This window comes from Convolutriloba macropyga, chromosome 13 (genome assembly GCF_964194025.1).
Source record: "Convolutriloba macropyga chromosome 13, txConMacr16.3, whole genome shotgun sequence".
NCBI lineage: Eukaryota > Metazoa > Xenacoelomorpha > Acoela > Convolutidae > Convolutriloba > Convolutriloba macropyga.
This window is the reverse complement of record NC_134480.1, coordinates 22727676-22751308: the sequence shown is the minus strand read 5'-3', so window position 1 is coordinate 22751308 and position 23633 is coordinate 22727676. Positions and strand designations below refer to the sequence as shown.

The 23633-nt window shown below is 35.9% G+C and overlaps 1 protein-coding gene across 1 annotated transcript in view; it reads left to right on the top strand.

The window, feature by feature from the left end:
* Positions 1 to 23633, top strand: part of LOC142351956 (uncharacterized) — a 60803-nt gene that overhangs the window by 25155 nt on the left and 12015 nt on the right. The window contains exon 5 of the mRNA XM_075404244.1: positions 19921 to 20105. Coding sequence (XP_075260359.1) covers positions 19921 to 20105 — 185 coding nt within the window. The remainder of the gene's footprint in view (positions 1 to 19920; positions 20106 to 23633) is intronic.

Sequence of the window (23633 nt, the reverse complement as noted above, 5' to 3'; positions counted from 1 at the left end):
TTCTGATGTTCTGTGTGTTCGTTTCCTTTATGAGGAAAAAATTAAATTTTGAAAAAAAAATTATTTTCAATATAGGTTAGTAATGTTAGAACATCATATGAAGCGCAAAACGAAGCAAATCAATATCACTCGTTTTTACAAGTTTTTGTCCACTGAAAATAACATGAGCAATATAAATGCAAAATAAGCCACACAAAATTGAGTTTTGTTTCTGTATAGGTTGGTTTCTCAGTTATTCATATACGGTATTAACATTAAAGTTTGAGACTATTCTGCTCTGCAAGTGGTTGTATGACGATAGAGTTTGGCCTAAGGGATCTGCAAAAATAGTTTTTTGATCTTTTTGGCAGAGAAGAATCCAATGGGTTCCAATTGATGCAGACGTTGAAATATTGACTATAATGAAGCTGTTGTCGGTTAAGTTGGTTGGAAAATTATCAGCCGCATAAACTCCACGAAACTTGTTTTTGAGTTCCGAACATCTCTGAATTAGAGAGTTCAAGTTGTCTTCGTCCATTAGTTTGTTAAAATATGATTCTTTGAAACTTTCCGCGCCGAATCAATATAAATGGTACTTGCTTTTTCCCCAATAATGAATATTTCTACATTATGAGCTAAGGGAGCAGAAAACTTTAGGTCAATTGATACAGAACAATTTGTAAGTTCAGGGTGAATAAAATCGTGAGACGCCTGCTGAGTACTCGTCAGATCGAAAACCATAATAAAATGATTTGGGTAGTCTTCTTGACTGATTCCATGTCCATTGTGGATATAGGCTAGATCTGACATAGTGTTAAAGTAAACACGTTTTGAATCATCAGTTGAAATAGGACTATCAGCAACGGGAAGACCATTACGGTAAATGCAAATTTGTTCCAAATTGAAATTTCTGTAGTGAAATGGGTTAAGCAGCTTGCTTCCGAGGAAAGCTTTGTTCGTGTTTAGGCAAATGGCGAGTCTTCTAATGGGTTCACTGCCAAAAACATCTTCTTGCTTCCAGCTCTGCAAACCGGCAGAAGCCAGAAAAGTTTTAGTAATCATTTCTAGGTAAGGATAGGATGCTGGACTGGACAGCAGGGTCTTTTCTATTGCTGACACAACATCATCGTTCAGCGTCATTTTCCGTACATATAAGTTAGCTTCTGTAATTTGTATTTTGTAGGATTTTGCAGCGTCATCTGAAACTAAAGAAAAATCGTCAATTGATCGCCGAAAAGAGATTCGGAGTGTAACACCACTGAGAAGATGTCGATCACAGGTAAAGAAGTCAACCGCCACCTTTCCGTAAAATGTACACTCAGCAGATGCTCTGACTAAAGTTTTTCGTCTGGTGATTTCGGATGCTGCAATTCCCCCGGGGTTTGCTTCATAAGAATAGCCTTGACATGCCAACCACGTGCTTTGGCATCTTTATTGTGAGAAAACTCGGTTTCGATGAAACTTTTGTGGGCATAGTTACCATTGGCACTTGAAATTTTCAAACCGTTAGCAGATACTGCACAATCAGAAAAAGTGAATGTAGGACATTGTTGCAAAAGTATGGCGCGTCTGTTTTAGTCACATCTGCAGCAGCAGTGTTGTCATATTTCAAATCAGCATCAGAAGACTGTACAATCTTGCATTTGATTTCACGAAAAATTTTTTGGAGATCAATGAAATTGTTGCGGTCTCCTGCAACTTCAAACTCTAGCATTGGTCCATTAGGGCTGTAAACCGGTCCCAGTTTCTGACAAAAACTTCCATCAAATGTAACAAGGAGAGCTGGTTTCTCGAATAAATCCAACGAACTATGCGTTGCTTCGGCTGGTAACATATTACCGATCATCTTTTACTTTGGCAAAGAAGTCCGACCGACTTCTTTTGGGTACTCTTTTTCGTGAAATGGTGGTTTTGCGTTTGGTTGTTTTTTCTTGGTCCAGCGCGTAAGCGTTTTGAATTCCTTCTAATTCTTCTCGTTCGTCGCATTCGGAGGGCTAAAGATCCACCTGTTTGTTTTTTCACTGTGTTTGATATGGTGTTCTTTAGAGCTTGCTTTGGTGATTTCTTTTTACCGATAACATCCATCAACTCAGGGACGCTTTGTAGCAACAGTTCTTTTCTGATGCGTTTAGCTGCTGGCAGAACAAACTTCCCAGCAAGTGGCAGTGCAACACGTCCAATACCGCTAGCTAATGCTCCAAAACCACTACCTCTTTGTCTATAGTGACCGGAAAATTGAGGCAATGATGATGCTTGGTTTGCGTAGTAGGAATCCATTTAATCACCAAATTTTTTTAATTGTAGGGTTAAAATAACTTTACCAGTCCCCGAAAAGGGAACTAACTGCCCCGTTTCAGTTCGTAGCTCAATTGATATTGATTGAATGGTGTTTGAAAGTAGTTTTCTGTAGTCTAAATTTGTGAAAACTATCCGGTGAGTGGGCTCCAACTCACAAACGCTACCATTTTTTAAACGCTGTTTTGAATCAATGACTCTTAACAATGGTGCTTTCGCATCACCCGCATACTGATACTCAATAATGTTTGTGTAAATAAAAATTAAATGCTTTCCAGCGCAAAGGTCTGCTGGAAAATTACAATAATAGGCTTTCGTATCATCATTTTTCATTAATCGGTTCGCTGTTGTGGGAATCATTTTGTATCCAATATGAATTCCGTAAAAATCTGGAGTACCTTTGAAGCCAATTATACTGGGTATTTCTTCACTTGGAAAGGTAATTCCCTAGTATTTACCAAAAATCATTTCGTATTTCCCACTGCTTTTGATTTCTCGGAAAGAGAAGTTAGGCAGTCCAACTGTTCTCTTGATAGTTGCTAAAAGTTGAGCAACTGTATCATAAGTGCCAGCCATAAACGCTAATTTTTCTCCATTGTAGGGTCGTGAAATGACGTTGGATCCAGTTGCGCGATTTTGTGATTCCTCATATCCCCTGAGACTGAACGCAACCAAATCTCCATTAACTATGTGTTCAATTTTTGTTGGAAAAATGATTTCACTCAGAGCCACTCCAGTCTCCTGTGAGATTAATTTCATCATTAAAAAAATTTCTAAAATTTGCTAAAGTGTTTTCCTGGAAAATGTCCATCGAAGCAGATGATATAACGTGTACTGTGAACTCATCCTCAAAACGGTTACTACTCATTTTGATTTGGAGATTCTCGTACTAGTTGTAATTCTGGCTAGTAAAACTTGCCCTGGATATTTTCTTTATTAGAATCAATAAGAGAATATGTAGGTGGATTAAGCGTCGGAATACCGGCAATTTCAAAAACTTCGTCAGTGAAAGATTGCTTGTATCCTTTTCGGAAAGTTTTTTCCTTTTTAACGATTCGAACAAAATCACCCACGTAAAGTTCTGGTTTTTGACTGCGACGTGTCTCCACAGTTAATGATACAAGTCTTGGTACATCTTTTTTGGTAACTTTGTTAGGAGCAAGTTTGGTGACACGATTAACACGGGAGTTGATAGTTTTTACGAATTGATCCAAATTGTTAATATAAGAATACGTCCATTTTTCCTCCAAATATCGGTAAATAATATTTTTAAGTGACCTGATGTTTCTTTCTGCAAACGCAGACTTCTTTTTACTGAAAGTACTATACAAATGAATTCCTCGTTTGTTGCAGAGTGTTTTGAAAGCTCCCAAAAACTCAGTACCATCATCCACCCAAACTTTTTGTGGTTGCTTGTGTTTGATCAAGTTTCGGAAGGCCTTTGCGGTTTCTGTTGCATTTCTTGTTTTCAACGGTTCAACACGTAGATACCTCGAGAGGCAGTCAACTGCTACGAGCAAATATTTAACATCACGATTGTATTTTGCAAGTTTATCAACATGAGCTAAATCTAAAGACCAGATTTCATTCAGATCGTTGACGATTACTTTTAATCGCGGAAAATTCAACCGCTGTGCACGATATTTTGTGAAGGATGGTTTTGTTTCCAAATACATTTTGACTTTTGTCATTGGCAGTTTGCTGAAATCTTTTAATCGCTTTGAACTTCCGAATGATGCTGGACCTTTAGAATAGAGTCTATCCAGTAGTTTCACATCTTTAATAGTTAGACCATTTTTTTTCCTTTCGTCTCCTGCTCTGTCTTTTTGTTTGTTTGATTTTTTCGTTCTGCAGTTTTTGATCCGGAGGCTTTACTTTGACTTCCACTGCTCTGTTCGCTTCTTTGTTGTTTTTCTGATTCTCCTTGAATTTGTTCGGTTTCCTCTTCTTTCTCCTCATCGCTGTAAACTTTTTTGAGAACTTTTTTAACATGAGTGTTGGATACTGAGTGCGGGGGTATCTTGAGTTCGTGCAAAATATTTGTGTACACCGCTAGGTCAATTTTCTTTGTCGGCTGTTGCAAATTGTACAAAAAGTTGACACTTTAACTCTCATAGGTTTGTCCTCAATATGAAGGAAACCACTCGGGTCCTCAATGGAAACTGTTTCTGAACTTAATATCTTGTTTAGGATGATTTCCGCTCTTTGGATTTTGTTTTCTTCCATTAATTCTACTTCTGACATTATAGAGTCAAAGTCTGATTGTCTTTTATTCAATGAGGGCTCAATTTCGCCATCATCACTAAAGAAAGACTGTACACTTTCACTTCCATCATCCAATTCACTTTTTAAATCAACACTACTTGTTCTTCTTTCGCGCTTGTTCACGATATTAGTTTTATTAGTTTCCTGTTCAGTCGCCTCTTTGCTTTCAAAATCGGTTGGGTTGTTTCGTTGGAGGAGTGACAATTGAGCAGCTTTCTGTTTATAAATGGGATTATCCAAAATTTCTGTCCTAGTCGGTTGTTTTGACACAAACATTCTTTTCGGTATCAAGACAAACTCTTGCGCATGCATTAATACTTCTTCAAGTAAAGGTAACAAGAGAGACTTATGCTTCGAAGTAGATGTAAATTTTTTACCAATAGCTGACGCTTTTTCCTCACACTTGTCTCTTTGGAAAGAAAATGTCGGAATGATGTTTCGTAGTTTTCAAGTAAACTTTTATCTGTGAGCACGTTTCCATTTATAACATTGAGAAAGCATTCAGAGAAATTTTATAAATTTATTTGATTTTTGATGAATTTTTTTAGCATGCTTTCCGGCATTTCGAGCATTCGCCTCAGCATACATATCTCTTTCTCTCTCATTTGTGAGGTGGGTAATTACAGCTTTGGAAGATGGCAGATAGAAAATTGTTGGCCCCGGTGGTACAATATTTGAACAATAACGTAGTGAGTCGGTTGTTTTGGGTCTAAATCAATCAATAAGTGTCCGAATGGTTGCTTTGTTGCAAGATCATAGCTGTCTTTTAAAAAGTTTGTGTTATTGAGTTGTTTTCCAATATAACTTATCTGCTGTACATCTCTGGGAGATTTGAACAAAATGATGTGTGTTGTGTTGAGATCAATTGTTCGAGACCATTTACTCTGTTGAAACAAATTATGCTTAACATAGATAACACTGATTTTTTTGTGGCGTCCAGCTGTTGCAAGTTTTGAAAACTCCTTGTCATTTAAAATTTCCTCGGAAGAATCGTCAAAGACGAGCAAACAGTTTTCCAACTGTGAAATCAATTCAATTCCCGAGAATTTGGTAAAATAAATGTTCAAGTTACGCTCCATCGTTTGAAATTTTGGTTGATCATGTTGATAGAAATAGTATATTGACTTGAAATTAGGGAAAAACGTATTCTTAAGAAGCATTTGAAAAATAATTTCGGTCTTTCCACAACCTGAAGGACCACAGACTGCCATGAGGAGACGATCACTCGTTGAGATTATTTTATTCATAACTTAGGATTTGGAAGTGCGTATCCAACTGTGCACGATAGCAATGAAAACCAAAATGTTGATTCTTCACAATCGAGGTGGAAGAAAACTAATTTGGTCAGTGAAACTACAATAAGAAAAACTATTATCGAATTTTGTGTAAAATTAACTACCTCAGAGCGCGGTAATCTAGAATTGCAAAACCTCCAAGACCGTCTCTATTGGTTTTGATCATCAAAAACCAAGTCAGTGATTCCTGCTCCTCCACTGCCAGCGCAATCTAATTGATCTCCTGATTGACTCATTTTGAAGCAAATGATTTTCAAAAATGAATTTAATTCAAAAATTCTGTTAGTTTATTATTTAGTTAGTTCATCAACCAAAAAAAATTCGTATGTAATAAATTCAGAGTTTTTGTCTTCCTTCTTATATTTTACTTTATAGTTCGCTTGGAATCCGTAGTCATTGCCATAGTAGACAATTGACTCCACCTTTCCTTCTCTGACTACCTCTTTGATTTCATCGGGGAGACTCTCATCGTCCAGGGGTACTGGTACTGGCACTGGATACTTGGGCGTAGGTAAAGGGGTTAGTTTCAGTTTTTTCATTTTCTCTTGTAAAGACATGATACATTTGAAAGTACTCCAGCAGTGAAAGATATTTCTTTAGTGTTTCAATTTCAGCAGTATTACAAAGTATTTGCTGCTTCCTCAGTATAGTTTGTCCACGAGAATCAATTTTTTCTTCTTTCAGAAAAGTCACTGTCAACTGGTTATCACTCGCAATGCAACTGCATACTGTCAAATTTGGAGATAAATTCACTTGAAGAACTGAAGGAGTTGCTTTCTTCACACGACGACTCATTAGTTGGTAGTGTTATCCAATAAAAGTACACCTGTGCCTTTCTCTTTGCGCAATGCTTTTTCTTTTGTTTGAATGGTAGTATAGATGAATGCAGTGAACAAGTCAAGTGCTCTACTGGAGTGAAGATTTCTTCAATTTTTGGACATAGCAATGTTTCTAAATTTGTGACGTCTTTTTGAAGGAGTTTTTGCAGTGTCTCCGTCTTCTCCTTCCCCTTTGCGTAGAATTTAGCAGTAGGAAAACGGATCTTGATTGCTATAAATATTTGTGATAGAAACCAGTAAGGGTAGCTGCCGCTGTCCCACGAAATACCATGCAAATGCTTTGATACCCACTGATGCGATTTCCTCTCACTCGAGGATAGCGAGTTGAAGGAAATTGGAGGAAGAAAAAGAACCGTGTCTGAGTAGTTGTTTGAACAAATAGATAATTCTTTTGTAATGAATCCACTCTTTTTGTGTCGAAAACCTTCAAAATCTCTAACAACAATCTCCAGACTCAACATTCCAGCAAACTGAATAAGTTACGTTTAAAAGTTTTCACGAACATGCAGAAGAATAAACCTGTCAGGTGACCAAAGTAAGCGTTTGTGATTGGACAAGGCAAAAGGTAAGAGTATCCTGGACACTTTTGGCTATACTCTGCAATAAATCCAGAGGCATCATGAAGAATTGCATGTAAGCGAAGCACTTTAAAAGATTTCAAATAAGTATCCAATGAAGAGTTATCTATTCCAATGATCCCACCATAAGGCCTCAGTTTTAGTGCAATTTTGAGGTTAACATTAGGGTCCAAGTGCAAGCAGGTTGCCAAAAAGTAAAGAAATCTTTCATTATACTCTGGATAGTCTGTTTTTATTAAATTATAGATTTCATGAATGGTTTTTAAATCTACCGTCGCGATTGTTGTTGTCATGCTGTTTTTGAGCAAGCATTATAGACAAATGAAAATTAGGTGACTTTTGCAGGGTATGATAATTACTTTTTTTTTGTTTGTGTCTACATGACAGCTCCTTTTCCCCACGATTTTAAAGTTCTTCCTGGTTGGTTTCCTTAAACTGATTTTTTTTTAAACGCAAGTGTCCCCCCTCCCCTCCATAAGACTCAGAGAAAAACAAAGAAAAAATCTAAGTGTCCCCCCCCCCCTGTAGTTTGACCGGGAAACACTTGTGCCCCCCTGTAGTTTGACCGGGAAGACACTTGTGTCCCCCCCCCTGTAGTTTGACCGGGAAGACACTTATGTCCCCCCTGTAGTTTGACCGGGAAGACACTTATGTCCCCCCCTGTAGTGTTCACGGGAAGACACTTGTGTCCCCCCCTGTAGTGTTCACGGGAAGACACTTATGTCCCCCCGTAGTTTGCCCAGACCAAAACAAGATTAAAGTACCCTGGCGCAGACATATGACGAATTAACTTTCAAAGCGGTGGTAGTTAAAATGGTTTCAAGCCGAAAGCGGCAAACCAGTCACGCAAGTGGAGGGAAAATGGTTTCCTAAGATTAGTTTCATGCATGGCAGGGGAAATAAGGAGAAAGAATTTCAAAGTGTCCCACCCTGTAGTTTGCCCAGAAAGACACTTGTGTCACCACCGTAGTGTTCACGGGAAGACACTTATGTCCCCCCCCCCCCGTAGTTTGCCCAGAAAGACACATCACTACTAACGTTAGAATATTCGCTATAAACAGCAAATTCAAAGAAAATTGAGCAAGAAAAGTGTCGAAGCCATTAGATTTTTTTTTCACTGTAAAATTTTCTATTTTTAATTAATTGGATTCTTTTTTGTTCAACAACATGACTTCAAAAAATTAACAATTATACTAAGAACACGAAATTTTTGAGAAAACCCGCAGTATCAACGCCAATAAATTCAATAGCTTCCCACGGAAGTCAATAGATTCGCTAAGTTATGCCTAAATGGGAGTAAAACGATGTCTGTCATTCATAAGCTATCAATAAGACATCAGAATAAGCCTTATCACTATGGAAACAAAAATAAATGCAGGCAAAAACCAAAAATTCAGTAGAAAAGTGCGAGATGAAAGCTTCGAAGCCATTTAAAACAAACTTTTCTCTGAAAACTTTATCTATGATCCGTTGAACGTCTCCTCTAAACCAATGGGACCTATCAATATTAGGATAAAGTTATAATATTTAAAAAGGAACCAAAATTACGAAAGAAAAAACCAAAAATTAAAAAAATCTGAAAACTCGTGGCATCAAAGTCATACAAACATTAGTTAGAAGATAAAACAGCTAATCAGAATGATTTTATTTGGAGTAGAAAGGATTTGGGTCGTGCTAATACTGACACCGGCTCAAAGTTCACGAAAATTAGTTTAAGATCAATTAATTTTCAAAAAATTATTCGAAACATTATTTTTAAAGGCTTAACAGCCATTAGCTATCCATTCAAAGTACTACAGGGGTTCATTTAATGCTCAATAGGAAACATATTGCAGCGTTACTCAACGAGTATATGCCATAGGACTCCAAAAAATACTAAAATCTCAAAAAGAAAACCAAATTTTATTAAAAATTACGAAAACTCAGAGTCGAAGCCAAAAAATGAGCGATTCCTTGAAAACAATTTTTTATGTTCACTGGGCGTCTTTTGCCTTTATGAAACCTCGATGTGAAAAGTGACGAGTCTCTAAGTGACAAAGAAAAACACGAAAATGAAAATTTACCTATAAAGCTCTGAATTTGAGTTCAATTTTTTTTATAGTAAACTTCCCTATGAGACCAGAACTGGCTTTTTTTATCGCCTTTCGTCTAGGGGCAACAAAATTGTTTCATTTTTTAGCATGAAATGTAATTCTGACTGAACATTTTTATAGACAAAATCTTAATTTGAACAAAAATTACGCTAAAATTTAAAGAAATCATGCCAAATATCCAATGTTTGCACAAAATTTTAAACCTCTATAACTCCTCGAAAAATTCGAAATTCAAAAAAAAACTTTTGAATTTCGAATTCTATGCTGCACGAGCTTTTTAATGATACCACTCACATTTCTCTCACTCTACGATGAATATATCGATCGGCCAAAACTGACTGAGCAATAAAAAGCCATTTGAGTACATAGTTCCTCCCCCCACAAGTGGGTGCCGGAACGAAAATAGTTTTTCTGTTCTTTCAGTCCTAGTCATGGTTATGGCAATCGATGGCGGTTATCTTCCGGCAATCTGCCGGTTATGTTGATTGATTTTTTGAAAATATTTGTTTGAAGTGTTTCGGGTGATCGACTGATCTAGCAAAAGATTTGATAATTTTTTTTATAATATGGTTAGTAGTTGCCTTTTAGCATTTTGTAGAGAATTTTGTTAGAGACTTTCTCAGAGAATATCTCTCGACATTCCTTGATTTTTCTGCTTAGATCGGGTGGCGAATATGGTTTATTTCTCCCTGTTGTTTTGCATGAACAATGAAAACTTAATTTCAAAAAGGTACCAAAATTGTAACAATTTATCAGAGTCACTAACGAAATCAGGATTATATGCAGAAGACAGCTTCAGCCCTCACGATAAAGCAGTTTACGGAGCATATGCAGGCTTAATTAGTGTCACAATGGAAAATGAGACTACGTAGTAACAAAATTTCCCCCAACTTTAATGTCTTGCTTGCTAGAAATAAAAGTTCGGTACCATCAAATATATTGCTCGGGTCCAATTGGAATCAAATAATTTCTGATTTTGTAATTTATATCACAATGTTGTCTTAGTATTTTAAGCGCATTAAAGCGGTAAAAATTGTTTTACGTTTGGATGGAAAGAAATGGTTTAATCAAAACGAGTTAAATCATCAATTTGGACATTTAAAAAACAATGTTTAGCAGACCTTCTACCTGTAATGCTATTCGATTATCTGAATATCTGACACTACAACACTATTGATCTTTAAAAATCATTGTCGCCAAAAAGATACCAATTAGTCCAATGTGGCTTTACAGAAGCCAGCTCGCAAAATGGAATTTACCAATTACTCCGGCTTCTCTAAGCAAAATTACAAATCTGCCAGAGGATGAAAACAGTGAGATCAAAATTGCGTTAAAAAGACATGCAGTAAAGACATGTAGCAACAGACTAAATAGTTGCAACCAACTTTTTTTGAGATTAAATAACTCTGAAGGGTATAACAATTATCTTGAAATTTTTACGGGTCTTTCCCATTATATCCCCCCTGAAACTATAGCCCCATTACCATGATTGGGAGCTATAGGTTATCTGTCAAAAATAGATGTCAAAAAATCGCTACACAGCCAAACCATTAATTGAATTACATAATGTCATGCCTCATTACAGCGCTCGCGACATCAGCCTTTAAAAAGACTACAAGAATAAACAAACAAAATTAGCAAAAACAAAAATTTTACGGCAAAAAAACTTAATATCTAAATTCAAAAGCACCTAGTAACGGCAAAATGCAATTGGATAAAACCTTAACTACACAAATTTATTTTATCCTAACTACACAGCAGACAGGACTTTTTTGAAAACAAATAATTTCAGACATCTTAAAAATCATTGGCTGTTAACGAAATAATTCTAAAGAACAACAAAAACAACAACAAAAACTGAACAGTTTTTTGAAAAGGAATAATATCATAAACGTTAGACTATTCGCTATAAACAGCAAATTCAAAAAAAATTGAGCAAGAAAAGTGTCGAAGCCAATAAATTTTTTTTCAGTGTAAACTTTTCTTTTTTTAATTAATTGGATTCGTTTTTGTTTAACAACATGACTTCAAAAAATTAACAAATATACTAAAAACACGAAATTTTTGAGAAAACCCGCAGTATCAACGCCAATAAATTCAATAACTTTCAACGGAAGTCAATAGATTCGCTAGATTATGCCTAAATGGGAGTAAAACGATGTCTGTCATTCATAGGCTATCAATAAGACATCAGAATAAGCCTTATCACTATGGAAACAAAAATAAATGCAGGCAAAAACAAAAAATTCAGTAGAAAAGTGCGAGATGAAAGCGTCGAAGCCATTTAAAACAAACTTTTCTCTGAAAACTTTATCTATGATCCGTTGAACGTCTCCTCTAAACCAATGGGAACTATCAATATTAGGATAGTTATAATATTTAAAAAGGAACCAAAATTACGAAAGAAAACTCCAAAAATTAAAAAAAATCTGAAAACTCGTGGCATCAAAGTCATACAAACATTAGTTAGAAGATAAAACAGCTAATCAGAATGATTTTGTTTGGAGTAGAAAGGATTTGGGTCGTGTTATTACTGACACCGGCTCAAAGTTCACGAAAATTAGTTTAAGATCAATTAATTTTCAAAAAATTATTCGAAAAATTATTTTTAAAGGCTTAACAGCCATTAGCTATCCATTCAAAGTACTACAGGGGTTCATTTAATGCTCAATAGGAAGCATATTGCAGCGTTACTCAACGAGTATATGCCATAGGACTCCAAAAATATTGAAATCTCAACAAGAAAACCAAATTTTATTAAAAAACTCAGAGTCGAAGCCAAAAAATGAGCGATTCCTTAAAAACGATTTTTTATGTTCACTGGGCGTCTTTTACCTTTATGAAACCTCGATGTGAAACGTGACGAGTCTCTAAGTGACAAAGAAAAACAAGAAAATGAAAATTTACCTAAAAAGCTCTGAATTTGAGTCCAATTTTTTAATAGTAAACTTCCCTATGAGACCAGAACTAGCTTTTTTATCGCCTTTCGTCTAGGGGCAACAAAATTGTTTCATTTTTTAGCATGAAATGTAATTCTGACTGAACATTTTTATAGAAAAAATGATAATTTGAACAAAAATTACGCTAAAATTTAACAAAATCATGCCAAATATCCAATGTTTGCACAAAATTTTAAACCTCTATGACTCCTCGAAAAATTCGAAATTCAAAAAGAAAAATTTTGAATTTCGAATTCTATGCTGGACGAGCTTTTTAATGATACCATTCACATTTTTCTACGATGAAAATATCGATCGGCCAAAACTGACTGAGCAATAAAAAGCCATTTGAGTACATAGTTCCTCCCCCCACAAGTGGGTGTCGGAACGAAAATAGTTTTTCTGTTCTTTCAGTCCTAATCGGGGTTATGGCAATCGATGGCGGTTATCTTCCAGCAATCTGCCGGTTATGTTGATTGATTTTTTGAAAATATTTCTTTGAAGTGTTTGGGGTGATCGACTGATCTAGCAAAAGATTTGATAATTTTTTTCTAATATGGTTAGTAGTTGCCTTTTAGCATTTTGCAGAGAAATTTGTTAGAGAATTTCTCAGAGAAAATCTGTTGATATTCCTTGATTTTTCTGCTTAGATCGGGTGGCGAATATGGTTTATTTCTCCCTGTTGTTTTGCATGAACAATGAAAACTTAATTTCAAAATGGTACCAAAATTGTAACAATTTATCAGAGTCACTAACGAAGAAATCACAACTATATGCAGAAAACAGCTTCAGCCCTCACGATAAAGCAGTTTACGGAGCATATGCATGCTTAATTAGTGTCACAATAGAAAATGAGACTATGTAGTAACAAATTTTTTCCGAACTTTAATGTCTTGCTTGCTAGAAATAAAAGTTCGGTACCATCAAATATATTGCTCGGGTCCAATTGGAATCAAATAATTTCTGATCTTGTAATTTATATCACAATGTAGTCTTAGTATTTTAAGCGCATTAAAGCGGTAAAAATTGTTTTACGTTTGGATGGAAAGAAATGGTTTAACCAAAACGAGTTAAATCATCAATTCGGACATTTAAAAAACAATGTTTAGCAGACCTTTTACCTGTAATGCTATTCGATTATCTGAATATCTGACACTACAACACTATTGATCTTTAAAACTTATTGTCGCCAAAAAGATACCAATTAGTCCAATGTGGTTTTAAGGAAGCCAGCTCGCAAAATGGAATTTACCAATTACTCCGGCTTCTCTAAGCAAAATTACAAATCTGCCAGACGATGAAAACAGTGAGATCAAAATTGCGTTAAAAAGACATGAAGCAAAGGCATGTAGCAACAGACTAAATAGTTGCAACCAACTTTTTTTGAGATTAAATAACTCTGAAGGGTTGTGTTATACTTAAGCTTTGCAAACAGACTTGGATGTGTGTCGCAAATACACTATCTCAAAATGTAGTGGGAATCGCAGAGCGAATCCTTGAATAAGTGTGTTTTACAGAATTGGTTTATTGGAATCGCGATGCGAATCCACAGCTAATTTGTCTTAAGTAAATTAAGAGCGTTTGCAGAAGCAACTTGAATTCAGATTGACTAAATGAAATTCTGATTACTTATAATAAAATACTGTGAACAACATATGAAATAATATAGTAGACTAGCGGGAATATTTTTATATGTGAATAATAAAAAGTCATAACTCAAGTTATAAGCGCATGATATAAATATTAAATATAGAGGATAAAATAATTAAGTACACATAAAGGTTTCGATATATAAGTATACATACGTATCACATTTCCCCCATGACAGAAAAAATTTTAATGTATTTACAATTTTTTAGGGTCAAACACAAACTATGGAAATGAAAGGAAATTTAACACAACATAAAGTAAACTGCAAAGATTCCACAAATGTTATTTTGAAGAAATGAAAAGATTGATCATTAAGTATATGCGAAGCATGTGTGCTTGAGAAGAGATTAACTGCACATGTGTGTAGTATATAATTGCTTTTATAACATTATCACGTGACAATAAGAGACAGCTCATACAATACGAAAGTGTAATTGAAATCGGGATTCGGAGGGCGAATACGCTTTAAAGTTTAGAGCATGCAAAATGAATACATTGGAATTAATAAATAACAGACACACACAACAAGACGGGGATTCGCGGAGCGCATACATGAATGAATTAAAATTAATACATTGAACAGCAATTGAAGAAAATTAACATTAATGTATCCATTAAAGACTGGATTCGTAACACGGAAACATGAACGAAATAAATAAATGTAGTTTATATGAGTTTACGTAGTTTTAACAGTTTTGTTCAAATTTCATTTTCTGCATCCCACACAGAAAGTTCCCGTTCTTGTTGATATTCATAATATCGAACTCTTGAATCTGGTGGAGAAGCTTGACCAATTTGGATATCAGGTCGTGGTGGGGAGGGAATTCTTGATTGTTCCGCATTTTGAATCAGTGTGACTACTGTTTTTTCGTTTGTTGAGCCCTTCTTTTCTTTTTTCGATTTTCGCTTTTTCGATTTATTGGAGCTGGATGATGCCAACGAACTAGTTGGAGATATGTCCGCATCTGCAAATCCGTAGAATTCGGGCCGTTTGCGTTTTCGAGTTGCTTGTTGTTCTTGTGAGGCGGAGGACGTTACTGGATTTTGTGATGAGGACGTTGATGGGGCGGGTACTATCGATATGAGCGGTTGTTCCGGAGCTGTTGCATTGTTATTTTCATTTGACGCAACCGTGTGATGACTTCGTTTGGGCTGTGGTTTGGCGGGTTTACGGACTGTGAGGGCTCGAGAGACATTTGAGTTCACAGATGAGACAACGGAAGTAGTATCACGATGACGATGGCGATGGCGATGGCTGACGATTGATTTCTCTCCTCTTATGTCGCTTGACATCATTACTATGCTTGGCGATCTTTGCCTCCGTTGTTTGATCATAGGGTGCAGGACGTCTTTGTGCGTATGCCCAGAGATTAGAAGACCTTTCGGCTTTGGTGCCGAACTTTGCCAAATCACTATCTCTAACTTTCACTGGAGATCGTCCAGGCTCATTGATTATGGTTGTTGTAGGGGAAGATTTTGTGACAAAGGATCCTGGTTTGAGGACCCCATATAGTCCGGCAAGCTGTCTTTTGGCCCTCTTTTTGTTAGGTAGTTTCCGCGCTAGCTTTACATTTAAGGATTTTTCTGTTCTGGGAATGGGGTTCGTGATTTTTGGATGAATAATGAACCGCGATTCCTTATAGTCGGAATCGCGATAGCGAAGTCCTGCGTCCTGTTGTGCCTTGTTCATGGATTTCTCAATGTCCAGATCGCTTCTTTCGGTGTTGGTCCATCCTGCGTCATCAAGGTAGTCATCTACAGGAACTGTATCGGCATCTAAATAGTGGTTAATAATTTTTTCATAAGTTAAATTTAAACTAGAAGGAGAAGTGCTATTATTCCTTAAAGGAGTATTTGCCGGACGACCGAAATGGGCTTCAAATGGTGTTATCTTTGTTGTTTTCTGTTTTGTTATACGTAAGTCAGAAAAAATTTGTTTAATTGCTTTAGATGTTGCGAATGTATCTTTATTTTCAGCTTTCATGCAGGATAACCGTCGTTTTATTGTCTGTATCATTCGCTCCACTAATCCAATAGCTCTATGGTCTCCGACCGGTGGGTCGAGAATGTCAATATTGTTTTCATTACAGTAATTGGTAACTTGTTTACCTACTAGACAAGTGGCTTGGTCTAAACGGATTGTTCGTGGAATTCCATGTGAATTACGGAGAAATTTTACTACATTTGTCCCATTAGCTTTTTCAAAAATTCTAACTGTCGGATACTTTGAATAACGGTCAATGCATGCCAAAAAATAAATGTCTTTATCTTTTTCATTCGTTATCGGACCCCCAAAGTCATTTTGAATTTCTTCATTTGCTTCTTGGCAAGCCTTATGTGGATGCCATTTAGATTTTGGTATAATAGGCTTTAAATTCTTACCAATATCAGTGCATGGAACGCAATCCGATGCTTTGGCCAAAATTTCTCTATGCATATATAGCCACCATGCATATTGAGATAGAGAAATCATCCCCCAACTACCGGGGTGGGTCATGTGTAGTGATTCTACTACTGCCTCCTTTATTGAATTTGGTATGGCGACGCGTTCGTCGACACACAAGCAACCGGACCGCACATGAAAGTCTTTCCAAAAGGAGTGAATGTATGGGCTGACTTCTTTGCATCGGGCTTCGTCATCTTGTAGAACACAATCTCTAATCTCCTTTAGTACTGCGTCCTTGCTAGTCAAGACTGCTAGAAACGACTTAGTAAAGAGCTGATTTAAGTTGCTCTCAAAAACTTCCTCCCTGGACAGTTCAATGTCCTGAGTTTCCGGTGATGATGAGGCCTGGGTGGTATTGTTGGGGTTTGCACTAGGAGTTGTTATTGGGGTTGATTGAGTGCGAAATGTTACTCTAGGAGTAGGCGGGGGAGTTGTAGGGTTGGTTTGCGATGATCCATTAGCTGACATTGTTATGTGATTTATTTTATTTTCTAGTTTGCGGTTAAATTACAATTGAAATGTTTAGGCTGGATTTGCGATGCGGGTGCAGTATTATTTTGAAGCAAGTGATTTGCGTGGTAATTAAATTGAGAAATGAATGCTGAATTATAATTGCGCACTTGTGCTCGACTAGTGAATGAATTATTTGAGGCATTCGAGTTATGCGGGTTAATTTTAGCAGGTTTGCAAGAGTGGACGCGCCTCTGGTTGACTTGTAACTTGTTTTTGCTGTTTATGGGCCGCTTATGGAAAGGAATTTTATTTGAATGACTAAATAAAGATGTAATTGCGTCGCGAATGCGGGAAATTGTTGCTACCATGAATTCCTCATCATATTGAGTGACGCTTTTTGCTTTCTGGTTCGGTTGGCGCGAAATATAATCAACTAAACCCATTCGGGTGCCAGGAATATGCTCTATGATAAAATCAAATGGCAACAAACGATCAATCTAACGTGTTAATCTGCTATTATAAGATTTATTGGAACGGTGAGATTTTAGAACTGAAAGAAGTGCTCTGTGATCTGTCAAAACCGTAAAAGTCTTTCCAAATAAATAATATTTAAAATATTCGATAGCCCAAACCACCCCAAGCAATTCTAGTTCGTTTATACTATAGCGTTCTTCGTTGCTATTAAGAAAGCGAGATGCAAAAGCAACTGTTTTCCACCCTTCACAATCTAGTTGTTCGAGTGCAGCCCCTAAACCTTGGCGAGAGGCATCGCATTTGATGCGTGTTTCCAGCGTTGGATTAAAATGGGTATTTTCTGTAGCATTTGCAATAACAGTTTTAATGTGTTCAAAATGTGTTTGATGATATTCGGTCCAAAGAAATTTTTCATTTTTCTTTAACAAAGGCCGAAGAGGATGACATATTTTAGGAAGATTAGGAATAAATTTGCTTAAATGATGAACACTACCATAGGAATGAACGCAATTGTTTCAATGTCTTAGGAGTTTTGATTTCAGCAGTTGCTGCTGTTTTAGATTCTATGGGTTTGACACCACTTTGCCAGATTGTAAAACCAAGCCAATTTATCTGGTGTTTTGCAAAATGACATTTGCTTAAATTAATTCTGAGGTTATCGGCCTCGAGTTTCTGCAGGCAATTGTAGACGTATTTGAGGTGCGATTCCTGGGTACCTTTGCTAACTACAATTATATCGTCCAAAAAACAATATGTATGAGACAACCCAACCAGTGTATAATCCATCGCCTTTTGAAACTCTGCCGGCATATCCGTAAGTCCATAAAATCCCGTCTTAAAACGGTACGTACCGGTTGCGTCTCCACAAATGATATTGAAATTACAATGGCGTGCGGTATCCGGATGCAAGTTTAATTGGCTATATGCGTATTTTAAGTCAATTGTTGAAAAATAAACATTTTCCCCATGATTAGAGTCATTATTATGTTGTGAAATTGAATCAATAAGACTATCTATATTTGGCATTTGATACTTGTTCTTGTGTATCGCTTTGTTCAGAATTTTCGAATCAAGAGCTAATTTTACAGATTTGTCCTTCTTGACTGTAATTACAATCGGAGAAATAAAGTTTTTATCAGAACATTCTTGTAATTTTTCAATATGTCCTTATTCTGTAAGTTTCTTTAGCTCGTCAGATACTTTGTCTAACAAATTTATAGCGACACGGCGATTTTTTTGGTGTGATGGGGTATAGTTTTTGTGAAATTTTGAACGAACTATATGTACTTTGGACTTACCGATTCTGGGGATTAGATCAGGGAAATCGATTGCAATCTGTTTTTTAATTGGACTTGCTCTACCTGATTGATTATCATTTGATTATTTGATTGTTGAATTGAGAGTCCAAGTGCTGGAAACAAATCTCTTTCCCAGCATCTCTACCTAGTCCATAGAATTTCTCAATTGGTTCTCCCTTTTGTTGTTTTCGTGTAAGAAAAAGATGCCGATCAAAAGTTATATTATGAATCCGAATGAAGGTTGTATTCAAAACATCCCAAAGGTTTTTGGTTGAGATTGCTTCGAGATTGATAGTCGAATTTTTTGAATTGAAGACGCGCCCCCCTTCCATTCCCAAACTCAGGTACATCAATGAAGAGGCTTCCCGATCACATAGTTTCGCGGTTTGTCTCCGCATAAGATGCTGACCGCTTCAATGCGTTGACACTGATTTTTCCACGCTGTTTTCGCCTGTCCGTTGCGGGTACGTCGATCTCGTTCTGATTGTGCTGTCGGGTTGTCAACTGTGTCTTCATAAGCTGGTTCGGGAGGCAAGATAACATTTACTGGAGGGTCAGCTAGGAGAAGGTCCACTTCAATTCCTTCCCGAGCAAGAATTGCAAGTTTTAATTGCGTCCTCCAATATTTCCAGCGAAGTGGGGGTTCTAGGGTTGCCTTTTCCCAGAAGGGTTGAATTCCGAGTGGAGATTTGCCACTGTCCTTTATTGCTGACTGCGCCATGTTATACTTAAGCTTTGCAAACAGACTTGGATGTGTGTCGCAAATACACTATCTCAAAGTGTAGTGGGAATCGCAGAGCGAATCCTTGAATAAGTGTGTTTTAAAGAATTGGTTTATTGGAATCGCGATGCGAATCCACAGCTAATTTGTCTTAAGTAAATTAAGAGCGTTTGCAGAAGCAACTTGAATTCAGATTGACTAAATGAAATTCTGATTACTTATAATAAAATACTGTGAACAACATATGAAATAATATAGTAGACTAGCGGGAATATTTTTATATGTGAATAATAAAAAGTCATAACTCAAGTTATAAGCGCATGATATAAATATTAAATATAGAGGATAAAATAATTAAGTACACATAAAGGTTTCGATATATAAGTATACATACGTATCACAGGTTGCAACAATTATGTTGAAATTTTTACGGGTCTTTCCCATTATATCCCCCCTGAAATTATAGCCCCATTACCATGATTGGGGGGCTATAGGTTATCTGACCACTAAGCTTTGGTGTAATGGGAAAGACCCATTTTTAGAGTAAAATTACTCACAGTTTTACAAACATTTAGGCTGCTCTTTTTGATTGCAGGTTGATGTGCAAAAAGTTGAACCCGGCATAATTGAGCTAGTGAGGCAAACACTGGAGAAGTACCCAAATGTGGGTGCCATTATCCTCGAGTGCACTGAGTTGCCCCCCTATGCAAATGGTATCCGGGAGGTCTCAGGGCTTCCGGTGTTCGATGCTATCACGTGTTGCGACTTCTTCATGAACGGGTTTGAGAATTATAATTTTATTGTTCCGACCCTCTTGAGGGGGGAGGAACTATATACTCAACTGGGTTTTTTTTGTTCCGTGAATTTTCGCCGCTCGATATATTCATCGTAGAGAGTTGAGACTGGTATCATTAGAAAGCTCATCCAGCGTAGAATATGGAATTAAAAAGATTTTTTTAATTTTCGATTTCTACAGAGAGTTATCGAGGTTTAAAGTTCTGAGAAAAGAAGAGTGAATTCACGTTGTTTTTATTCACATTTTCCGGAATTTTTGCCTAAATTTTCGTCAATTTTGCTAAAATTTGTTATAATTTTTAAGAATAGTGTCGTTGATTTTATTTTTGAAGACAAACAAGCATTGTTGATTGTTTTGATTTAATTTTTTTGGTCAAAAAATCTGGATAAACATTTCAAAATTTAGACTTTTTCATCAAAAACAGCACGAAATAAGCTAATTTAGTCCACTTTGATTAAATTTGCCGACAGTACATCCCCAAGCAACACTCAAAAAATCTTTGTAGACTCAGAGGGGGGCTATTTCTACTTCAGAGTCCGCTGAGAGTGCACTGTAGTTAAAACCTTGCCGTTTTTTGCCAACTTTACTCGTTGATTATCAAAAATGCAGAATTTATTTTGAGTTTTCAACTAACAAATTATCTATATCTACAACATTCGAAAAATCAGTTATTCCTAAGGGACAATAAGTATTATTAGGGCTTGTTTTTGGCCATTCTAGGACTGTTACAATCCAAAAAAAATCGGGTTTTAATCAGTCGGTCTTTTTTTTTAAAAAAAAGACTTTTTTTTAATAATTAAAAACAGAACATATCAAATCAAAGCTCAGGAGTGATAGGTCCAACCTATTTGCTTGTTAAGCAGCTCCAAGCTAATGCATTAAATTTTTAATTGAAAATTTATGGTCGTTTCTTTTTTTAAAAATAATTGACCTTTCAATAAATAATGGCTTAATTAACTTTTTCTCTACTCTTTTTCTTAATTTGTACAACTTCCAGCTTAATGTCAGCAAAAAAACGACCGCTTCTTCTTTCTACTTATTTAACATTTATTCTCAGTTGCAGTTTTAAGCCTGAAATTATTGTTTTCTGGCTTTGATACCACAAGATTTCAGATTTTTTTTGTTTTGACAATTGCCAGTTTTTCACGTTTTCTAATTTTGTCACATTATCACATTTTTGACGGTTCTCATGTGACCTCATTAGCATTCAGAATACAGCACAATTGAACATACTAAAATTCTGAAAGATATACATCATCGTTTTAACGGCCTCGACGCCTCTTTCTCGAAGAAATCAATTGAATTTTTTAATTTTGTCTCTAACTGTCATTTATACTTTGTCATTTCGGTCGTATGAAATTTCCTGTATAGTGATAGCTTTTATTGGCTTTTCATAGAAGAGTAGGAGAACCGATATTCTGATATTAGTAGATAGCTGATGGCTTTCATGACGATCAAAACAATCGTTTTCCAAAATTAAAAAAAAAAATTTTTCAACTTCGCAATTTTGTTCTTTTTATGTTTCTTTTTGTTACCTAATCTCGCTAGTTAACTACAGGTCAAATATAACATTATGGGTGTCAAAGGAATAAGAAGGATTGGTGTCCCAAAATCTTTTAAAGAATTTGTTATGACCTTACTGGCTTCGACACCGGTTTTTCACAAAAAAAGTAAACTAATGTGATTTTTGTCATATTTGACGTTCTTTTTGTAGATGCAAGAAATATTCTGGATAATTACAGGTCTCGAGGGCTTTTTTTGATTAAGCGACCCTATTTAAATAGCTCTTTTTGTTATCAATGCCTTTCATGACATTAAATGTATTTTGTTTCGAAAAAAAAATTACATACTTTAGCACTTCGCTTTTTTGTCTGCTTGTTATCTAGTCTTTCTTATGAATAGCCACGTACTAAATTATAGCTGTTTGAAGAAGGCGCAATCAAATGTATTTTGAGTGCCAAAAATTGGCTTGACGGTTTTGACAGCGTTTTCTGGCAAGTTTCAATTGAAATTTTGTTTGTTCTTTGTTGTTCTTTTTAGCCGCTTTAAAAAATGAATAAGGACAGGTCCTAATGCCCTTCTATAGAAGTAATGGAAATCGTAAATTTGTGGTAATATTAATTGATTCCTAATGTTATTTATTACTTTGAAGTTAACTGTTTCAAAAAAATAAGTTAATTTTTTTACTTTACTATTTTGTTCTTTCTTGTATAATTGTTACCAAACCTTTTTATGGACTGGTCGCATATGTTTTCTGGGGATTTATAAGTTATTTTTGTTTAGTTTTGGGTTTATCTGACGGTATGTTGATTTTGTTATTAAATTTAGTTTTTAAGAGGGACATAAATTTTTTGATGTAATTAATGTTTGTTGTTGTTGTTGTTGTTTGATTTTGCTTTTCGTCTTGACTCGCTTTCTTAATATTGACATATTACAGCATCAAATTTCACTCCTCTGAGTTATTTGCTTTGGAGGCTATCTTATCGTTGATACAGATTTTTTTGAAAAAGACTTGGGCTTTTTTGGGAATCGCAAAAAATAATTTTTGGGTTCTTCTATCTGTTCCTCATTTGGTAGACAATTATGCCAAATTTGTGGGTGGGCGGGGTCGGAACCTTATGTGCCATCGCACATTACCGAGCCGCCTTGTTTTATTATACCTTTAATAACTCTGTTTGGAAATACTTAGCATGGAACTTATTCCAACTAAATGTTAATAGCAAAAATAACAAAGGTTTCTTCCGCACTTTATCCATTATAGCACAACTATTCGTACTGTTTCCGTGCATTTTTCTTGCATTTCAGGAGCCGATTATGTAGTTTAACAGGCGTAAATTGATCATTTTTCTACATAAAACATTGTTAGATTACATGATGTAGCTGGTGGGAGAAACTTAGAGCTACTTACGAGAAAAGTTTGAAATATTGGCAAGGAAAACCAAATTTTTCTCCGTAAGCGCATTTTTTCCTTGATATCTCAACCTCAATTTACTAAAAAATTCACATTCTGAAGGCAATCTTATCTCAGAAAACATTTTTTCGATGATAAAACTGGTTTCACAATAGTAGCAAAGAAATCTGTCACAAAAAGTTTTACATTGCTTTCTCCAAAAATGATAAAAAACGGGCACTACTTAATGCTAAATGGCGCTAGAGATTGTCAACGCAAAATTATCCAACAGAAAAAGATGACCAATTTTATTTCCTTTTTAGTACTTCCTTTTGGTAATTTCCACAAACTTTGATAGGAAGTTATTATTGAATTATGAAGGGAGGGGGTTAATTGGACGTAATGATTGCAGAACGATTCATTGTTACTAATGGAACTCAGATTGTTTTGTTTCGCTTCAGTTTTTTACTGCAGCTTTTGGGAAGTCAGCAAATTCCATGACGACATAAAATTTAATTAATATTGAGATCATTAATAATTACCAGTTAATTGTGAAGGGAAAACTGCATTTTGTAACCGTTCTACTGTGCGTATAAAAAAGTGGAAAATGAGAAAAATCTAA